General features: G+C 47.5%; 1 protein-coding gene across 7 annotated transcripts in view; it reads right to left on the bottom strand.

Annotated features, from left to right (window-relative positions):
- Positions 1 to 4,272: 4,272 nt before the first annotated feature.
- LOC116953433 (dystrophin-like) overlaps positions 4,273 to 21,663 on the bottom strand; it is a 373,535-nt gene continuing 356,144 nt past the window's right edge. For 5 of the 7 annotated variants that reach the window (XM_032973644.2, XM_076074969.1, XM_076074966.1 and 2 more), the window contains 8 exons: positions 19,514 to 19,552; positions 19,294 to 19,353; positions 18,579 to 18,644; positions 17,516 to 17,674; positions 16,444 to 16,789; positions 13,884 to 14,037; positions 12,371 to 12,466; positions 4,273 to 5,565 (listed from right to left, as the gene is read on the bottom strand). In XM_032973644.2, the coding sequence (XP_032829535.2) occupies positions 5,498 to 5,565; positions 12,371 to 12,466; positions 13,884 to 14,037; positions 16,444 to 16,789; positions 17,516 to 17,674; positions 18,579 to 18,644; positions 19,294 to 19,353; positions 19,514 to 19,552 (988 nt within the window). In that variant the 3' untranslated portion in view covers positions 4,273 to 5,497. Of the gene's footprint in view, positions 5,566 to 7,790; positions 7,826 to 12,370; positions 12,467 to 13,883; positions 14,038 to 16,443; positions 16,790 to 17,515; positions 17,675 to 18,578; positions 18,645 to 19,293; positions 19,354 to 19,513; positions 19,553 to 21,663 lie in introns of all 7 variants that reach the window. The other 2 variants (XM_076074968.1, XM_076074967.1) reach the window with 2 other exon arrangements.

The raw sequence follows: 21,663 nt of genomic DNA, 5'->3' as shown, positions 1-21,663 counted from the left end.
CATCGAGCCTTGGGCAATAACACTGCACCTGATGATTCTTAATGGTTGAAGGTGCCTTAGTCTGGCATTCAGTGTGATATTGACGTGCGCAGATCGTGTCCACTAGGGGCTATGGGGCGCAGCTCCACCTAGCAGCTGGAGATGAGAAATTATTTTTCTAATAAATAAAAATACTTTTCTAAAATGTATTTTATGTTTACATTTTTTAAATAAATATAACGATTCTTTCAACGTGAATTGCCTAATGAATGTAACATTTTAAGTTGCTCGTATTAGACACCGCTGCAACACCGCAGTCTGATTTGTGCCTAGGGGAGGTCTCGGGGCGGCTGTGAAGGCGTCCTCCGAGTGAGAGATTTCCCCTTCGTTCGTTGCGATGAGCTTCTAGCGTTGTAGCCACGCTGTTTGAGACCCATTCAGGGCGGGGAAAACGACGCCCGTGGCTGTAATGAGACGAGGTCACGACGCGAGGTTGCACCGTGCTAATATAGCAGCTCACACGGCTTTTGGCAGTGTCAAGGGGGTTGTGTAGTGTGGACTTAAAAGTCATGGGGACAGCATTTGAGTGCTTTGTTGATTTGTTTCGTACTGTTTATGAATGCCTACCGCTGGTAGACAAGACAGTTAGATCACTTTCACGGGAAGGCCAATATAACACGAAGAGGTTGTTCTTAATTAGATTTTCAGAGGTCACTCACAACAGCCCCACACCCAGTGGAGATGTCACGAGTCGCCACTGGATATTGGGTAATTTACGATGTGCATCTATCGCCTGTGCATATGTGCGGTGACTGCTCATTCGCACATATTCAAATGCAAAATATATGACAATATACTTAAAACAATGAGGATATTTTGCTCAGAGCGGCGAAATCGTCTCGGGTGGCGGAGTGGATTACTGCATCGTAAAATCGTGAGGGATGCGATGGCTTAGGAATGTCTTCAACCATCAGTGGATTGATCATGGCCGATGATGATGATCAACATATTGTCTTTGGCCATATCGCCCGGAATGTACCATATCTCACCAGATCTTGGAAGCTAGGCAGGGTTGAGTGCTCGTATGCGTATCCATTCTTGGGTAACAGTTGCGGCTGTGGTGGGTAGCAGAGTGAGATGCCGTAAAAGACATGATTGTGCTGTGATTCTCTGCTTCTCTGCGTATATGCTCCCTGCCTTCACCATCCCGAGCGTGAAGTGTGGTCAAATAACCCGCACAACCCGCACGGTGTGGCGAGGCCCTCATCCAGCAGTGGATTAACAAAACGACCCTACGTGAACACGTACAATATCTGCCGGAAGTTGTGATGTTAACCGAGCTGTGATGTCACAACAGCCTGCATACCATGAACATTCTGGCGACAGACGCAAATCATTAACATGGATGCCATATCCTAAATCCCATGAAGATGTGGATATGCTTTCCTGGAATTCAGAAAAACCCGGAAAAGCCACCACAATAATGCACGCAAGCATTATTGAACAGTACTACTCAATGTCACTTTGTACAAACAAGCGTATTGTGGCCATAAGAAGCTCTCATCATTCGGAAAGATGAGAATGTTGACACCATCAAACAACATAATTTTCCAAACACCAAAACCATACACATTTTTTGGGTGTGCACAATGACACGCAGTGGTGTTATTAGAGCTATTGTTGACTTTACGCTCCCTTGAGACTAATTGTACACTGATATCACATTGACTAACCTTGCAATGCTGCGGTTTAAAAAAGTACGTGCCAAATAAAGCATTGTCAGTGAAAAGACAAAAACTTGATCACATGGTAAGAATGAGCAAGGCTACATGGTCTCATGAATCTCAAACAGTATAACACAAATCTATTTGTGAAATATTTGTTTTTATTCCACCAGGTAATGCGGCCCACTGAGCGACCTGGCCAAAGAAAAATGATAGCTCAACGAAAGTGGCTTATCACGTGGCAATTCATCGCAGCCAAATACTCTTAAACACACGTTTCTAAATGTGGAGGGGGAAAAAAAAGACTTGAGCCGGAGAAAAATCCACCCGACCACGGACAGAACACGCAAACTCCAAATAGACAGCGGGCGTCAGGGTCGGAGATCGAAACCACGACCTCCTGCGTACCCGGCGAGGCAGTTAACATCTCGTTACGGTGACGTCATCTCACACGCGTGCACCGCAGGGATGGATACCTGTCCAGATTTCATGCCCGCACAATTTGGAAAAGAGCAATCTCTGCGTCGGTGGATAGACGGATATATCAAGTCACGCAGTGGTTAAAACTGCCCAGCATCACCATCACCGCGTACTACAAATATCCGTTGTTACTCTTTGGGTCTTTAGGTAACAATAGCTCATCACGTAGGTAGAAGAAAAATTAAATCGTCTTCAGGTGAAACAAATACAGCAGGCGGACCTGTTGAGGCGGGGCTGCTGTATTTTTCTCACCTGAAGACGATTGCTTGTGTTGCGATCGTAACGTCGTGGTTTTTAATTATTTTATTATTTTTCTTCTATCTACGTGACTTTACCAAAAGACCCAAAGAGCATGAATTCCTGCAGTCACGAATGCCTTAAGTCAAGATTTAAGATCTGTTTTTCTTTAAGGGGCCGTCCATAAATGACGTCACGCGATTTATGACGATTTTGACCCCCCCCTGCCTCGTCACACGGCGTCACAAAAAGTCAGACCCCCCCTCAAATGACGTCACAAAGCTCTGCCCCCCCCCCACAAAAATAAAACATGCTTCAAATCGCTTTAAACTATTATCATTGTAGTGCGTATTTAATGTGCCGCTGCACTCTGATGTTGTAGGAGAAAACATTTATTAAAAAGTCTATTTAATTAAGTAGGTGTTGTCTATATTTATTTCAATTGGCGCATTTTGATGTGACGTCACATTTCTCACCCCCCCCCCCCCCTTCGTCACACATCGTCAAAAATGGCTGACCCCCCCCTCTCCTCTAGGTGCGTGACATCATTTATGGACGGCCCCTAACACATTGTTACTTTTTGGGTGTGGTGACGCACGCCGATAAATCAGTGATTTGGATTATGGATCAGTGGCTACAGGTTTGGGAAAGACCCAAAACTGTAGGGCCGAGAGATGGCCAGAAGATGGCAGTACAGCAAATGGTTTGGTTTTGCTGTGAGAAGCATCCATTGTTTTATGGTGGGAAAGGTGGCGACTTAATTTATGGCATAAAATTTTGGAATCCCAAATCCCGCCGTAATTTTTTTAAATAAAATAACTTATAACTTATTTTTAAAACTTATTTTTGTTGGTACTCTTTTGAACAGTGCGACGATAAAGCTGATAGAAAGCGAGACAAATCTACCTTTTACGAATAATTTGTATATTAAATGACCGATCCCTGCATGTGAGATTTATGCAAAAATCAATGAATTTGTGATTGGAAAAAAATCTTACTTTATTGAAAGAGGTGTAACAATAAGACATCTAAAGACGCATTGATTCTTAGATTAAAATTGATCCTCACACCCACGATACAATTATATTGTGCACGTAATAATATATTATCTTCGATTCGTGTAAGTTGCATGTAATGGGTTTATGCGAACCCTGCAGCCACTGGCATCTATACAGGGGACACAAAGGGAGAAACATCGAATTGCCACCCTGAACCGAAATAAATTGAATTTACAGGGGGTGAATCAATGCACGCCTATTTACGATTTTAGATAATAGTTAATTATTTATATAGCGCTTGATATCTCCCGGAGGTCTCGAGGCACCAAATGGGTGTTGACATTGAAACCTCAGACATTGCTCAAGGGACAAATTCGAAATCACAAAAAAATAAGAAAGAAAATCATCACCTAAATATATGATTCACTCAAAACAGTGGGACAACAGGTTCAGCATCGGAGGTAGGTGTGAAATAGCCGATTTGAAAATGGTTTTGTGAATTGTGCACACCACAAATGTGGTGGAAGATTACATCTTTAACACGTGCGCTTTCGCGGCAAATATTATCCACGAGTTTTTTTTATTGTTGTGTGGGTTAGATCGCTTAAATGTGTCGTTAAACCTGCCACCACCCGACGAAGCCAATTAGTAAGTTATTCACTCAAATTGTAAATGTTGTGGCAGACCTTACTGATTGGCTTATTTGGTGATGGTGGCGGGTTTTACGACATTTCTATTTACACGATCTAATCCCCCCCAAAAAACCCCATCTATTATGGACAAGATGAAATAATATATACTATGCTGGTCTTTAAACATCACCAAGTATTAAATCAACGCTGTCCACACACACACACGTTTCAGATCTTTTATTACCATAAAATATATCCAAACGGACGCTTCATGATCAAATTTTGGTATGGTTAACGCATACATAACACGCCATACTGCAAGCAGGACACTCGAGGCCGATATGGATAGCATTTTAGATAACAGCAACTGCTTTAAAGATACCTGTAAGATATTAACTGTTACAATTTTAAGTTTCCAACATTCTGAACCGTTATGAAGACGTAACTGTGTCCAGCCTCACCAGATTAATGACCGTAAAGTCTAACTTCACGATCATTGATGAATGAGTCAAAAGGCGCACTTGACAGCAATTACAGAAAGTGAAAAAAATGCAGACATTAAAAAAGCAGTCTTTTTCTGTGCTTCCAAATTCAGAGTTTCATGAGGACAATGGTGTACATCGCGAGGCCAATATATACACCAGAACATACCATGTACGCACTTTGCCGGGATGCTCCAATAAATATGGTAATTTTATTTGCCAAAATATAGCATATGGTCCTTCTGTACTCGTAAGTGAAAATAGTGTAGCAAGTAATCTTGGTAATATGCTATACATATGTATAAAAATAAATAGAGGATCCTTTTCATTTTTTTTAAGTTGATAAAGTAGCGTGAGCTAGGCACAAGACTCTGTCTAAAAGTTTATCGCAAGAAAAATGTAGGACTTTCACATTCGACCCCCTGAAAGCGAGTGATTAAGAGATTAAGATGGCAGGCAGTTTAGCAATCGTCGTCATGTTAACATAGAGCTGGCACAAAGGATGACGATACGTTAATAGAAAAACGCAGTCGGATGCTTATACGTTATTAAAAATTAAAAATGCTCACAGGCTAAATGAATGAAATTGTACTTTATATTCAGCCATACAAATTATGTTTTTTTTTTTTAAACAAAATAATCCATCACGGACCTGTAATACGCTATACTGTATATATGTTATCATTAACCAACTGGACCTTGCTTGTAAAGACCGTATTTCATCACGGAGAATAATTCACAATTCAGGCAGATCACAAAGCGCAATGACAGCCCACAGTTTTATTTTATGTTACACTTGCATAGACTTTAGAACGGTGCATCATTTCAGACTCGAGCGGTCACTAATTCACCGTAGCAGGGATAAAAACGATCGTTTATAAATCCCACAGTCAGTTGAGAAGATGCAGTGGGGCCGCCCTTGATCGTGACCCTTTCGACGAGTCCTCTTCAGTGGCTGTGGCAACCTAGGGCCCCGCGTCGTGGGTCAAGTCATCCGCCATGCCAAACACGCCCCCTCCTCCTACATGGTTACCTACGCACAAAGAGGAAGAACATAAGCCAGAAAGCAAACGATTATGTTCACGTCACCCCTCTCATTGCTTAAAATGTGGTGCGCAACTTCGGCATCAGCATCATCAGCCATGGGTTATACACTGCCGGATGAGGGCCGCCCCACACACCGTCACCATCCCCCTCCATGATCGTGTGCTGGCACAATTCATCTCCTATGCACGAGGTGATCTCATTGCTCCGTCTCCGCGGTGGTCATCATCTGAGGTGCATTCCCTCCTTTTGGCTGCCATTCTGTCACCAGTCTTGTCCATCAGCCATCATCCCGTCTAATGAGGTCTCTATTGCCCACGCCCGCTTACTCTTATGAAAAGTCGATATGATGTCTCCGATTTGCATTTTTCCCCAATTCCATCTATTCTCATTTCTGTCATTGAGCATCAGTGGTTTTTGAAACATTCTGGTATGTGTCTGCCTCCATCGCTAGCCCCCTATAGCTCCATACTGAGGCCGTCATATTTATATTTACACTTCTGTATTTTAAATATGTTGCTGGATGCAGACGGCCACAGACTAAATAACTCAATTGATTTGCCATAATCTTGCTATACAATGACTGGCGAAGGTTAAAAAGCATTAAATGAATGGGAGTTAACCTTAGTTTCTATATTTGCCTCTGGGGAAATGAGGCCAGAATTTATTCTCATGTGTTCTCAAGGCTGCATGACAAAAAAAATCTCGTTGCGCCTTAGATAAACGCAAAAAAATTACAGCCAACATGAAAACATTCCTTGGTTCAATATTGCAGCTTTCTCTGCTGAGTAGCATGAATCACATATCCCCAGAAATATGATGGGGAAATATGCAGCATTTCCCCCCCCCCCCCATCGATCTCTTGAAATGTGCTCATTGCCTCTTCCGTCAAGAGTTAATTCGAACCCATCCGCCCTCTACAGCTGAGACAATAATTTTTAAATAACATTTCCAGAGTGACTCATCGCCTTAAAGAAAAAAAATGTGGTGGCAGGCTGACATGAGTGGTTGTGTAATCCATATACAAATAAAACGAGTGGATAAATAATTCAGATCAAACGTATGTTTCATAAACATGATTACCGTAGGTATATTTTATCGTTAGTTATTTTCAGCCACATTGAAGAACAATGCCTTATCTCACGCAGTAATCACTACAAATATTTATGCAGCTTGAATAAAACTGTGCAGAAAATACTTTTTTCTCCCACGTGGGGAGAGGAATATGGGATGGTTGTTTATTCTGATAACCATTCTCTACGACGATAATGCTTTGTTATATTAATGAAGGAAAAAGTATTCTAGCCTGTGTATGAAAGAGGTTTTAGTTGAAGCCAAATATCTATCACTTGAAGGGAACGTTTACCCGTTGCACAACACCGTGATAGATGGCCCTTAAGTACTACGCTTAAATTGCGACAGTTTTGCCTCTGTAGGAGATCAATTGGTTTTACCGGTGTTGTCAACAGTTGCCTGGTTCGATGTTGCATTCGTATCCTAGACAGTATTTACAGTATTTATGTTATTTATGTAGTTCATTGTAACAAATTCGGTCAGTCTCTATGATCACTGTTACATTGCAATTATGGCTTTATTTTTTGGTGATTTCGAAAAGTTTTTCGGTTTGGACATGTTTGTTTTGTTGTAGTACGGAGTTAGACTGATGGCCTTAGTCTAAGTTTGTGTGGTTGTTGTTGTTTGACTTGCATCCCACTGGGATTTTTGCACACAGCGTTGGTATACGGTGCTTTTTCAGGAATATTTTTGCTGTTTTTTTCAATGGATTTTCTGTTTGCACAGTCACAGTCACTTTAAGATGTTTTCTTGTTCGTGTTTTTGTTTTTTTGTTTGTTATGGTTGCTCCCGATTCAAGAGCCGAATGGCTCACAGGGCTATAGCAAAAATAAACTGAAAACTGAAACAAGAATCATTGATGGCGTTTTAGTACGAAAAAAATGTTATTTCAATTCTACTTCTGAATTTTATATCATTTATTTATTTTAAAATCGTGCTTTCTTAAACATGTGCAATTGTTTGTTTGATATAGACATGAGTCAAGAAATATCCAATTCTGTGCTCTCCATTTGCCTGCGTGAAACGGTGGGGGCGCGATGTCCTTGCCCAATCCTGGCGAGCTGGCTCGAAAATTCAAAAAGCAAACACAATTGTGGCACAGACAGGGTGGTGAGTGGCATGAGTTGATAATTAACGAACCTCTCTCACTCTACCAATCCTCTCATCTGCTTGCCCTAGTGAAAGAACAAAAAGGTTTTTTGATTTAAAAAAAGAATGCATTTTTTTGTAAATCGAACAACAACTGGATGCGCAGGGTTTTATTGTATTCGATGGAAACTGTCATCATCATATTCTTAGCTCTTTCGGTAAAGTCACGTTGAAGGGAAACAATAAAATAATAAAATATATATCATGCCCGAAACTGCCCCAACCCCCCCCCCCAATACCTTACGTGGCCACTTTGAATTCAGTGCGAACGTCGCAAACCCGACCGTCGCATATCTGTCCTGGCCGATTCAGGAGACGTTCATGAGAAGTTCACTTCCCAACGGGTAAAGCTCACCGAGGACAACCCGGCCAGAAGGCAACAGCGGCAGCAAAGGGTGGCACAGTTAGCTCATTCACACCCAGTGCAGTATACGTGCAGGCTGTAACTGTAATTCATATTCTTAGTTCTTTCGGTAAAGTCACGTTGAAGGGAAACAAATTTATGCAAACCAACACACCTGAAGACGACCGTTTGTGTTATGGTCGAAACGACGTGAGAATTTTTATTGTTTTATATATATTTTATTATTTTGTTGTTTCCCTTCAACGTGACTTTACCAAAAGAACTAAGAATATGAATTACTGCAGTCACGAAAGCTTTAAATCAAAATGTAACTGTAATTCTTTATAGATGGTCACAGAATACGACCTTTCTCACTTGTGTTCTCGATCTCACGTACATAGCACAGTAAAGCATTTTACGATGTTAATAAAGCAGTTTGCGTTTGAGATGTTAACTACCTCGCCTTTCACACAGGAGTTTCGTGGGTTCGATGCTGACCTTGACGCCTGTATATTGGAGTGTTCATGTTCTCCCCGTGGTTGTGTGTATTTTTCTCTGGGTCCTCCGGTTTTCCCCTCCACATGTAGCAACAAATTTCCACGTGATAAACCACGTCCGTTGAGTTATCATTTGTGGCCCGGTCGCTTCTGAAAAAAGAGCTGTATATCTCAGTGGGCCTTACCTGGTAAAATAAAAACTCAAGTTTATTTTTTTAAATCCAGGAACCCATTTCTACACGGTGGTTGAAACTTGCGTTTGTATTGATGTTCACGTATCTGACCTCTTCGCAATATCGGCAAACACCTCGGTTCCTAGTGAGTCGCGAATATATGGGGCGCTGCCATCCCTCCCATCCCTCCCATCCCTCCCCCTGCCCTTTCGTGACCCCTATATGCTCCTTCGTTTCAGTCAATCATTCCTCGGGCATTGCACTCCCCCCCCCCCCCTGCCATCTAAATCACTCTTTTTCGTTGCCGCTTTATAAACAATGTTAAGCGCCTTGAGCTCAGGTGCTTTATAAATATAAAATGGGATAAGTGGGAGTAAGAAGGACGAGGGGAGAGGGGGGGAGGGGCTTCAGAGGGAAGCCAGAACACATCCCGGCAAAAACAAAAATCACGCACTCCACGATGCGCAAAATACACAGCCCACGACAGAGCTGCTTCAGCTGCCATTGGTTAAATGATGACGGATCCCACACATTTCTTGAATTCCTTCATGGCTTTGCAACGGCACCGAAAGCTCAAGTGCTAAGTAGACGCAATTTATTTGCGTCGAAATTCGCCGCTCACATTTCTCCATTTCCATTAATGAACCTTTTTATTTTGTTTCAGACCGCATAGCGGTACTGAGAAAAAAAATGGTGGAAATAACCGTGTGTTTGATAGTTTCATCTTGGCTGGTATAAAAACGACCCCCGCGTAACCACACATTAGCTTCTGGCTGCGCTCTCTTTAACCTCGTCAAAAAAATTGCGCAGGTAATGACAGACCCCGGGGTCATGCACAAATGCGGTGTGCGCGGTGCGGGGAACTTCAACATCAAATGAAAATAATCAAGGCATTGGCACCGCAGATAATTAATTTGAGCGATGCGTGCATTGTTATCACGTTTGTGTGTGCGTGTGTATATAAGGGGAGTGTTAGTGAAGCGGTTAGCGCACTGTGCTGCGAACCCGGCGACCCGAGTTCGATTCCTGCTCACGGCCAACACCAGTGACAATTATCTGAACCGATCCTGGGCCTCCCCGAGGTCGACTCAGCCTCAAAGGAGTACCGGGTGTGGTGTGTAAATATTGCCACTATGGAGACAAAGGCGGTCCGGTGTGGTGCTGGCCATCTACCCCCTCGTGTACTGTACCGGCCTTCATAGATGCTCGCTAACAGCACTTGCCCCAAGAGTCTGTTAAAGGGCTCTAAAAGGGAATCTTAAATTTTTGTATATGCACCAACTAGCGTAACTACCCGGCTTCGCCCGGGACTTAGATTCACCACGCCCGGCCGCCTTTGTCTCCCCAATGGCGATGTTCACACACCACACCAGTTACGCATTTGAGGCTGAGGCTGAGTCGACCCAGGGGAGGCCCAGGACCAGTGCAAATAATCGTCACCGGTGGTGGCCGTGAACGGGACTCGAACTCGGGTCGCCGGATTCGTAGCGTGGCGTAGCGCTAACCGCTACACTACAATGCGTTACGCTTCCACATGCGCGGGTCACGTGACAGATTTGACGTCACAGCTCACTTGCCGTGCAAAAAATATCTGCATTATTGAGCTCCCCCCCCTCCCAAAAAAAGGTGTATTTCTATAATTTTTGCATGGTGTACAGTCTGGAAAGTACCCACATGGCAAATTTCAAGTTTGTTGCATGTCGGGAAGTATGCTAAACATTTTGAACAGACACACACAATCACAACTTTGCATTTTATATATATGGATATTAAAGTGTACTGCGTTTTATTATTATGCATGATGCCAGCAAGAAACCTTGATTCACTTCAACGTACAGCAGTCAAGCTGATTGATATAATCCAACACTCACTGATTCACTTCAGTCACTTGCTCACAAGTGGTCAGTCACTCGATTATTTCTACTTCCATGGTAACCGACTGCTCCCATGACTTTCACTCATTGATTCCTCCACCCACATTGAGAACTCGATCTGCTAAACTGACTTTCATTTCTAGATTTGAAGCTTTCGTGACTGCAAGGATCCATACTCTTTGGTTCTATTCGGTAAAGTCACGTAGGTAAAAAATTAAAACAACAAAAATCACGACGTTTTGGCCACAACACAAGCGGCCTTCATCAGGTGAAGGGACCAACCTGTCCAGCGGACAGCGTTGGAGTGAAGCTGTCCGCTGGACAGGTTGGTCCCTTCACCTGATGAAGGCCGCTTGTGTTGTGGCCGAAACGTCGTGATTTTTGTTGTTTTAATTTTTTACCTACGTGACTTTACCGAATAGACCCAAAGAGTATGACTTTCATTTCATACATACTGTGCTCAATCATCACAATGCACATCGCAACGCACTCACACTTACCCACTCACCGACCCACCCACACACACACACTGACCATAGTGCACATGACAACAACACTCACTACCCACTCATCCACTCACCCACTCAATCACCTACCACACATCATAACACACTCGCTCCCGCACTTACCCACCACTCACACACTCACTACCCACTCATCCACTCACCCACTCACTACTCACCTACTCACTCCATCACCGTACCATACATCACAACAACACACTCGCTCCCACCCACTCAACCACCCACTCACTCACTCACCCACTCACTACTCACCTACCCACTCAATCACCGTACCATACATCACACTCGCTCCCACTCACTCACTCACCCACTCACTCACCAGACTGCAAATCGAAACTCCTCTTTCTCATAATCTTCTCACACTGCTTGACTTTGGAATTCCTTCCCATTGGCTACTTTCCCACGTTCTTACAATCTTCATCAGTCCAAGGCAATGCGTTTGCTCTCATCTATTGCGGCTGAATAGTGATGTTTATTTCCTGTCCTCGGGCTTTGTACTCAATAACCGTGATATCTACAGGCAGTCCTTGAGTTACGATGGTCTGACTTACGATCTTACGATGGCGACAGCGATACGACAAAATTGCCATCAACAACCTAACATCGTTCAAGCATGCAGACGATGGACAGAATCTTGGCGAGTACAGTTACAATATGATACGTTACGATACGTTCAATGCATGTATGATACGTAGCTTTAGCGATTTCATTTTAAGGGCTACCACGATACGGTACGTTCAATGCATGTTAAAAGTTTTTTTTTTTATAGCAGATAGGATTGTTTCCTGAAAAAAAACTTTCTATTAAATTGCAGTTCATATAGGTAGGCTAAGAATTTACCTTGTTTTTTTTTACTTTACATTTTACTGTGCAATACAGTATTGTAATGAATAAATACATACAGTATATCGTTTCTACAGTACGGTACTGTAAATTGCTCTGTTTTGCTAAATTATCACCATTCTTTAAGACTCCTGGGTAGGCTAGGCCATCTTCGACTTACGCTACTTTTGACTTACGATGGGGTCGTCGTAACGCATCTCCATCTTAAGTAGAGGACTTCCTGTACAATGATAAAAGCAAATACCCCTTCCTTAGCCGTGCATCAATAAGTAACGTGATGACTTGTGGAGGTGGCGGGGGGGGGGGGGGTCACTCACCATTGCGGTTGGGAAATGTGTTGTTGAGTCGCTCCATCACTTCTTCCAGGCCGGTCCCCGAGTCCTTGGGAAGCATCAGGATGTCTTCATCTCCTGCTGCAGGCACAAACGAACAGCAGATTAAGCTAGTTGTAATTACTGGCGAAACGTCGTGCTCAGATTGTAAATGCCTACTAGTAACGAATTGGCAGGTTCTATTTACGTGACAAACCTGTATTATGGATGATATTGGTCGCGAAAGCCGACGTGTTAAACGGACGGCAGCTATCGTACCCAGCTGTCTTACAGCCGACGCAACTGAAGCTATCAAACACGTCCTGGCTTGGTTTCAGAGAGAGGCTGTTCCATCGCGGTGTGTCCTGTGCCATTTCGTAAAAAAATTGTAATTGGTCCTGCTTTATACTGGCAGGAACCTCCTGGTTACACCAGCACACAGGGGATTATTGTGTCCGTCCATCCGTCGTGCATCCAAAAATGAGAGGGTGGGTAGGGTGGGGAGGGGCTGGGCGGGGAGGGAGGGGCTGGGTGGGGAGGGGATGGTGGGGCTGGGTGGGGAGGGTGGGGAGGGGCTGGGTGGGGCTGGGACGGGGGTGGGAGGGGTGGGGCTGGATGGGGAGGGGCTGGTCACCCCGTGGTGCCCTTATAAAACTCAACGTTTGACCTACTCACGCCGGCTTGTGCCCGCCCTCACAGTCGGGCATATTTGCGGAATACACCACGTGGTGGTGCCGCCGTTGACCCTGGCCATTGACCCTGGCCATTGACCCTGGCCATTGACCGAGCAACCCAACGTTCATTCCAGCTCCCTCCGCAGGACTGTGTTCTGGACATTCGTCGTGGTTTATCAGGACACATTAGCAGAAGAGCAAATGTGATTCGTGAAATGACTTTGTGCGGACCTTTGTCAACGTCTCCTATGTGTGGATTTTATCCGGGCGCACGAGCAAAAACACACCCGTTGGAGCTGTCCCAAAACCACTATGCAGAACCCCCCTTGAATGAAATACTGTTTAAGACATGACTAATGTTGTTATTGTTAACGTTTGTTAATCTGTTGCGAAAAGTATATAAAAAAACATCCCTTAAATTAACGATGAAGTTTTACTGAGTCTCCAGACTCTTTTTCGGGAGAGTCCTGCATTGGGATGTTTGTTCAAATCCATAAATGAGTGTTGGGCTTCACGCGAGAGGCAACTGGAGCGCTCGAAGAAACGCTACGCACACGAGGGGGGGGGGGGAGGAGGCGGGTGGGTGGTGACACTCAAAGTTTCACGTAGATGGACTCAAGGATCCCATTTGCAGCGCTGCCATCTCCTGGCTATCATCTTACGGCCCAAGCGCATACAGGCACCTGGTATTGCAGAGCATCCTCCCGCCCGAGTACCAACCAGACGCAACCCTCCCGGTGATGCGGTCATTAATGAGTGTGACCTTCGCCGAAGTTGGTGCGACCTCATCTCATCCGAGCGATTCAGCAGTCACAGGCAGCGAGGCCTTCTCCGTGCGCGCCCACCTGAAATGTTGTGGTGGTGCCGCCCGTTGGTGGCGGCGGTGGCGACGGCGCTGCTGCTGGTGCCGTTCTGCGGAAGGCCCTGCGTGGACTCCGGCGAGCAGGAAGACGGGGAGGAGAGGTAGGAGCCGTTCACCCGAGACGCGTCGATGGCAGGCTGTGGGAGAGATGGGCGGGCCAGCACGCGTGAAACAAGTGGAATGACAGCGGCTGTAATAACATGGGGAAGCAGTACCTACTGTAGAAAGTTATCGCTGAAGGCCTACGAAACAGAAGTAACTAGGGCCTACAAAAGCCTTATTCCGGGCCCTGGCGAGCAGCAAGAGGACGTGTGTCGTGGATAGAGGGGAAAGAGCTGTGGGAGATTGAGAGAGAGGGCGATGGATGGTGGTGAAGACCGAACGGAGAGATGATGACAGAGGGGAGAGGTAGAACGGGGAGGGATTGTGGGTGAAAGAGCTCAAGAGAAAAACACAAAGTAGAGTTTGCAAACAGAACATTTGAGGAAGATAGGGCGAGAGCCAAAGGGGAGACAATGAATGGGAGATAAGTTAAATTAAAAACATCACTTTCAACACATGAAACGATATCGTCATATAAACACAACATTTATCATTTCGAGCAGTGGCACAAAACAATAAATAAGAACTTCCTGAAATTAATACGTGTATTCTTCAGCAAGTGTGGTGAGACTTGTTTAGGTGACCTCTCATATCATTCCCTTGCTGCCATGTGGATATTTGCCAATATGACAAACGGTGAGAAAAGGGCCGCAAAACTCGAGCTGGTAAATAACTGCCGATGATTGCGGCTGCGAGAGCGATCCGAGAGCGCGGCCACCCAAGCGGAGGAGCGGTGTAGATTTAAGAAGGGGCGAGTCAAAGCGCGTCGTGATCATCCGCCAGCGACCAGGGACTAATGCAGGGGTGCGACATCAAAGCGGCAAATGATGACGTGAACACGTTCGCGTTCAACCCCTCCGCGCGTGGCTGTGTTTGAACGCGCTTCGACATTTCCGCGCGGCCGCGTCGATGCCGCAACGCCGGGGGCACAGCCGTCGCCTGTTCGTACGGGCGGAGAAATTCCCCCCGCCCGCTGAATCGATTGCCGCAAATTTGACATCACGTCGTGTTCGCCAAACGGATTATCTCTCGTCATCGGCGGTGCAAGGCGACGTGAATCTATGCACGCTAATCTATCGTCGTCAGCCATCATCAATCCCAGGGCTGGATGAGCGCTTCCCCCAATAATCTATAGTCGTTTAAAACTATAAACTAATGAATAAACAAAGTAAACAAATACACACTCAATCATTACATGCACAATTCAATGTACAATCCAATTGCATGCATGCATCGTGTGTTAATCATTGTGTTAATCAATTTTAATCAAAAAACGATTACAACCTCAGCCGCGAGACCACAGCATGCTGCAAAGCATCTGACTGTAGTCGCCCGATCTGAAGACATTTGAGTGCTCAGGATAGATGTGCATCAATCATGCAACGTTCCATGCAGGGCAGAGTTGATATTTGCTACGAATGTCGACATCGTTGTTGTTTTCAATTGACCAAAAGCCAAAGTCAAACGAAGCAATAATATTTTTTCAATATTGTTGCATAAAACAAAGTTTGTTGTCAATGTTCAACGGTGTTGTTTCCTGGGGCAAGACCTCAGTGAGGGGATGAGGTGGTCTCAGAGGCAACCCCACCCAGAGATTTTGTCCATTAACTCTTATTAAATCTTATCAAACTATTAATAACTCTCGGCTAACTCCAATTTTTTTCACATTCGATTAGTGCCTTTTGTTGCTGACCAGTTCGGTTTTTGGGACCTCTAGGCCTGTGCTCGGCAGCTGTTATAGGGGGGGCGAAACAAAAAACTAAGCATCGTTTCAGCTGTTGCGACAATGTGCACGCGTGTTAAACCGCAGCGTCACTTCAACAGCTGCATCACGTGCAGCAATCAGGATGACGGCCATTGCTCTCAATAGATTCACATTAATCAATTTGATCGATGCATCGATACAGGCCTAGAAATGTCAGGTGCGGGGGAATGCTGCACGACTTAACGTCACCTCCGCGCCGACGGCCGCGTCGCGCGCTGCGTGCGGTCCCCCCGCGGCATCGGGAGTGAACCGGACAATTAATGCCCGTCAATTCTCGGCGATTAATGGCTCGATTCAAGTAATTATTTATCACCGTTACAGCGCTAACGACAAGCGGCTTTTGGCTGACCGTCGAGCAAATACGGTCACCACATCGCGTGCTGGAAACCACTGGAGCTACGCTGGAAACCACTGGAGCTATGCTGGAAACCACTGGAGCTACGCACTTTTTTTGTGTTTTAGTTCGTTGCCCTTCCCCCGCATGTCCAATGAGCACGGTTGGCTACGTACGGTACAAAAGACGTCCAACGCACATACACACATACACACACACACACACGTTGCACGCAATGACACCTCCACCACTCGACCTCCCACCTCGCGGTCGACGACCGCATCATCGCACGCGCAGCGAACCGGTCAGCGACCGGGGCCCCCGCCCCGTCGCCGCACGCACCTGGGTGAGCAGCGAGCGCAGCCGCAGGAGCTGCGACTCGAGCTGCCGGTTGTGGTCCTCCAGCACGCGCATCCGCGACTCCAGCCGCCCCTTGTGCTGCCGCAGGAGCCTGGCCTCGGCGACGAGCTCGCTCTCCGGCTGCGCGAACTCCCTGCCGTGGAGCTCCGTGCCGGGCGCCGAGCCGCCCTTGGGGGGCAGGGGGGGCGGCGGGGAGGGCGACTGCGGCGAGTGCAGCGGCAGCGGCGGCGGGGGCAGCGACGCCGGCGGAGGGAAGTGGAGGCAGTCGGAGGAGCCCGACTTGCTCTCGTGCTGCTGCTTCAGCTGGTTGTACTCGGCCGTGAGATTCCTGGGGACAAGAAGAAAAAGGCGGCAATCTATGGGTGCCGGAGGACTCGGTGATCGCGGAGGGAATGATGCTGTCCAGCTGAGAAGGAGGATGGATTGCCTCAAATGCCATCTAATATATACTTTTTTATATTCTATGGTTCTATCGGTAAAGTCACTTTAGCGAAAGAACCATAGAATATGAATTCCTGCAGTCACGAAAGTTTTAAGTCAAAATATACTTTTCACTTTTACAGAAGTGTTCTTGATGATTGTGTAGAGCTTGGTCTGCGAGGGATAGAGTTTTAGATTTTATTCTTTCGCGGATATTGGATTTTTGGATCTGATATCCAAAAATTACACCCCCTCTCGCAGCAATCAAACATTTCGTCCGAAGGGTGCTTGAACCAACCCTTGACGGCTTTAGTCGACGAGGCAAAGAGAACGACTCCACGACATACACAGACTCGGACTGAAATTCCGCAGGTTGTTATCGACCGCATTCAGACTCCCACTGAAGGAGAAACTGCTTCACCGTGGTAACCCTGGTCTCATGGCACCCCCGATTCCAGAGCCTGGGCCTGTCAATCAGGGTGTCGCTCCGCTGTTATCGGTGGGACTTTCGCTGCCGTACAAAGCTTCTCGAGTGTGACAGGTGCCATCAGCGCGCAGCTGCCCGTTTACTGGAAGTGAACCGCTCTCCGAAACGAATCAAAAAAGACAATGGGGGGGGGGGTCCCCCATTTACTGGTGCTCCTCCTCCAGCTCGGCGATGATGTGACACAGCTCCTCGCCCTCGTCGGTGTCCATGGTAACGAGCATCGGGCCGGGGTCGTGGGAGCCGGGGCATGGTGACTCGGCGCCCAGAGTCTGGCAAAAGTGCCGGATCAGGATGTGCTCCTCGTCGCTGTGACGGCACGGACACGAAGGCAAAGGGCACAACACGCTCTCCCGGGTTAATTTCGACGTGGTACAGTGGACTCTGTTACTGCAGTTGTTATTAATACTCGTCCGTACCGGGGATGCACACAGGCAATGACACGCGTGTCCGTGTGTCCGTGTGTGTGTGTGTGTTGTATGCAAACAAAGTAGGGAGCGGTAGTGTAACGGTTAACGCGCTGCGCTATGAACCTGTCGACCAGAGTTCGATTCCCGCTCACAGTCAAGACCAGGGACAATTATCTGAACCGGTGTTGGGCATTCCCTAGGTCGACTCAGCCCGCAAATGAGTAACCGGTGCGATGCCTAAACATAACGCCACTCGGGAGACAAAGGCGGCCGGGCGTGGTGCTGGCCACCCATCCCCTCGTGTGCCGTTCCGGCCTTCATAGGTGCTCGCTAACAGCACTTTCCCCAACAGTCTGTCAAGGCTATACGGGGGATCTTTGTCTTTGTTCCATGCTACATGAAGTTGTAGCAAACAAAAACAAAAACGATCCCCAATCCAGCTCACCGATTTGTGGGACAACTTCTGTTAGAAAGCCCCTTGAAAGGTCGCTACAGTGCACGAGGGGTGGTTTAACTAGCAGCACAGCCGATGCGTACACACCGCAGAATGTACTTCACGTAAGGCTGAGTCACCCGAGAGGAGGATCAGGACTGGTTGAGGTATTCGCCACAAATTGAAGTCGTGTGGCCAGGAACTGAACGCTGGTTACCGGGCTCGTAGCGCATGCACGCGCACATTTAAGCGCGCGCGTGTGCACGTGTGACGCGCACATTATAAATTTTTATTGAATCTTGAATCGTTATGGGGTGGTGACGACGTTGCAACGAGCCATTTCAAGTGCCTCTGCCGGAGCGGCGCTCACATGCTTTCGTTGGGCGAGGAGACTTCACGCAAATACGATCCGTTTTTGTTTTCCATTGCGGCGAGCCTGCGACAGACACGGCACGGAGAGGCGCATTGGTTTTTGTTTGCTGTTGCAGTTACTTATGAAACAAACTAAAATGTGCATGTGGTGAAAACGGACATCATTCAATGGGAATGAATTTCCTATTTAAATTAAAATCTGTGTGAAATGGGGTGAGGAGGGGGGAAATGACAACAAAGGCAAGAAGTTAATAAGAACGCTACTGACGGGCTTGAAAGTTGGACTCGAAACACCGGGTGGGAGGGGGGGGGGGAGTAAGAGTTGGGCACCACAGAATTGAGAATGAAGGAAGACAAATCGGAGGGATTACAAAACCGGATGGGGAGGATGCAGAGAGTGGTGGGGGTTGCCCATCTCGGGCGAGCCACGAGGAGGTCGACGCTGGCAGCCGGCCGCCGCGGTGGAGACCGACTCGAGGGGCGGCGGGGTCTAAGGTAGAGGTGGTGGCACAGTGGTGAACCAAGATACGAAGGGATGTGGGAGTGGACATGGAGATGGTGGGCCCACGACAGAAATGTCACGGAAGGCAGATACTCGACGGGTGTCAAGAAGAAGACAATTTAATGAGAATGTCCTCCCCTATCCATATTAAAAGGCCAGGGTGGCAGCGGGGGGGGGGGGGGGGTTGGGAAGGATTTAAAAAACACATTACCGGCTGGCGAAGTGTTCGATTCGCGCGTGCGTGTCCTCGTGAGACAGCTGAGGAGAAGGGCTGAAAGCGGGGGGGGGGGGAGGGGGGTGGAAAAACAAAAAGACGCGGGTAATTTCGTCGACGAAAATGGAGCGCGGCCACAAAAAAAACACCTCTGGTCACATGGGCGGCTCGGAAAGTCACGTGACTTCCAGCGGCCGTTCGGGTGTGCGGTACTCACTCCAACGACACCGGCCAGAGGTTGATGACGGTGAGGGGACTGCAAGACAAGAACAGCCGATGGCCGCGTGAGAGACGCGATCGCGCGAACGCGAGCGGCGCGGTGCGGACGCGGGGCTCCCAAAAGGACCATGCCTTGACACGCGCGTGTCATGTACGCCGAACTTCTTTCGCGCTGTACGCGGCCATCCGTGCCAACCGTAGCCGACCGTAGCCAACCGTGCACGCCAACCTGCCACAGCTCACTCGTACGTTTGGTCATCGCGCCGTTCTCTGCAGCGCGAGGCTATCACGAGGGCGCTGTGTACAGGGTGCATTCGTTTTCACGACGTTGCCTTGAGGCTATTCCCAATTATGTCAGTTTGCGAGTCCGTAATGTTCAAATTCGGCAAAATCAAGACCGCGGTGTCAACGCCCGTAGCCCTTCTCCTTTTGCAAGTACCGTCAGGTGGAATCTTTAACGCACGCTGCGAAGCAGGCAGCACGTCGTATTTACGGGGAGTGCACCCGCAGTATATTAACCGCGGCGACACCCTGGGTCCTAACCGTGAACCTCCACAACAAGCGGCAAAGCGCGTTACCGCTCGGCCGCGTCGCCGCTTTGCGGCTCGGAGCGGCAGGGACGTTGCTCAAACAGAGTGAGAATTGCGTCCGATTTTTTTTTTTTTTTTACCCACAGTAGATAGTAGGTCATGGAGTAGGGGATTTAGGGAGGTGCAATAGCGTCGGCGTGACGGTGCCTTCTGTTCCGGTTATGGTAGGCGGTTATAATAACTTCAAGAGGAGGGCGTTGCTGGTGAGATGTTAACTTCAGTTTTTTATATTCTGAGGCTCTGTTATGTACGCGTTTGTTCTTTTTATGTCCGGCGTTTTAGAACTAAACATAATTGCAAAATCAGGACAAACGCTCATGGGCCGGCGGGCGCTCGGGAAAGAACGATGTTCGTCTGCAGCCAAAAAAACAGAAGTTAACGACGCGTGTGTGAGCTCTTGAAGAAAAGTGCACGCGCAAAATAACGATGTCCCCCGCGCGCAAAAGAGCACGTATATGACAATGGACGCGAGCCTCGGGTTTTTCACCGCCGTGTTTGCGCGAAGACTGTCTACGGCTGCGCCGTTTATTCGACCTCGAGCGCCTTTATTTATTTTGTGAACAGCACCGGACGAGAGCCCGTGGAGATGATGAGCCGCTTTTTTTGCTTGCTACAAACGGAGTCCAGAGTAAACACGCGGCGAGATCACACGGCGTGTCGACGCGAATGCGATGAGTACGGCGCATTCACAAAAAAGAAAGTTTCACGGTCGCTGGACTTGCGGACCGAAGAGTGTAAATGTTATAGCAGTTGGCATTGCACGTTAACCGACAAAGCTAAGATAATCGGCATTCGAGATGTATTGCTATAGAAGGACACTAAACATCTAAGCTGTACGAGACGACAACCTGATCACGCAGGCAGTGATGAGAAGGAATCCGGCACTATTTGGACACGCGTGTAGGATGGGCAACAACAGGGACGCTAAAAGTGCGTCGTTCGGAGAAAAAACGGAAGGAACCGGAGAGAGAGAGGGGAAGACGTGAGAGAGAATGGGCTTGACGACGACATCGCAAGAGACTGGCGCCGGAAAGATGTCGCCACCACTTGAGCACACTGACAACAGGACGGAGGAAAGTGGAAACAAATGGCGGAGTGTGCGGTGGACACCTACGGGGCCTATCTGCCCATGGATGAAATAAATATTCGAGAAATTAAAATCCGTTAGAATATTAGGTGTAGAATGTTGCAGCTGCTCTATGTGAACATTCTGTTGAGGAGGATAATTTAAAAAAAAAAATGTTTACAACACTCTGGATGGTAGCGCCTGGAGTAGATGCAGGATTGACGTGACACCGTTATACTGGTAGGAACCTCCTGGTTACACCAGCCCACAGGGGATTATTATTGTCCGTCCGTCGTGCATCCATAAATAGGAGGGGTGGGGCTGGGTGGAGAGGGGAGGGTGGGGAGGGGCTGGGTGGGGAGGGGTGGGGCTGGGTGGAGAGGGGAGGGTGGGGAGGGGCTGGGTGGGGAGGGTGGGGAGGGGCTGGGTGGGGAGGGTGGGGCTGGGTGGGGGATGGGAGGGGTGGGGCTGGGTGGGGAGGGGCTGGTCACC

This window comes from Petromyzon marinus, chromosome 51, assembly GCF_048934315.1.
Source record: "Petromyzon marinus isolate PM22_M1 ecotype Great Lakes invasive population chromosome 51, UKy_Petmar_22M1.pri1.0, whole genome shotgun sequence".
Lineage (NCBI taxonomy): Eukaryota > Metazoa > Chordata > Hyperoartia > Petromyzontiformes > Petromyzontidae > Petromyzon > Petromyzon marinus.
The sequence above is the reverse complement of the archived record's forward strand: the minus strand, read 5'-3'. Positions and strand labels throughout refer to the sequence as shown.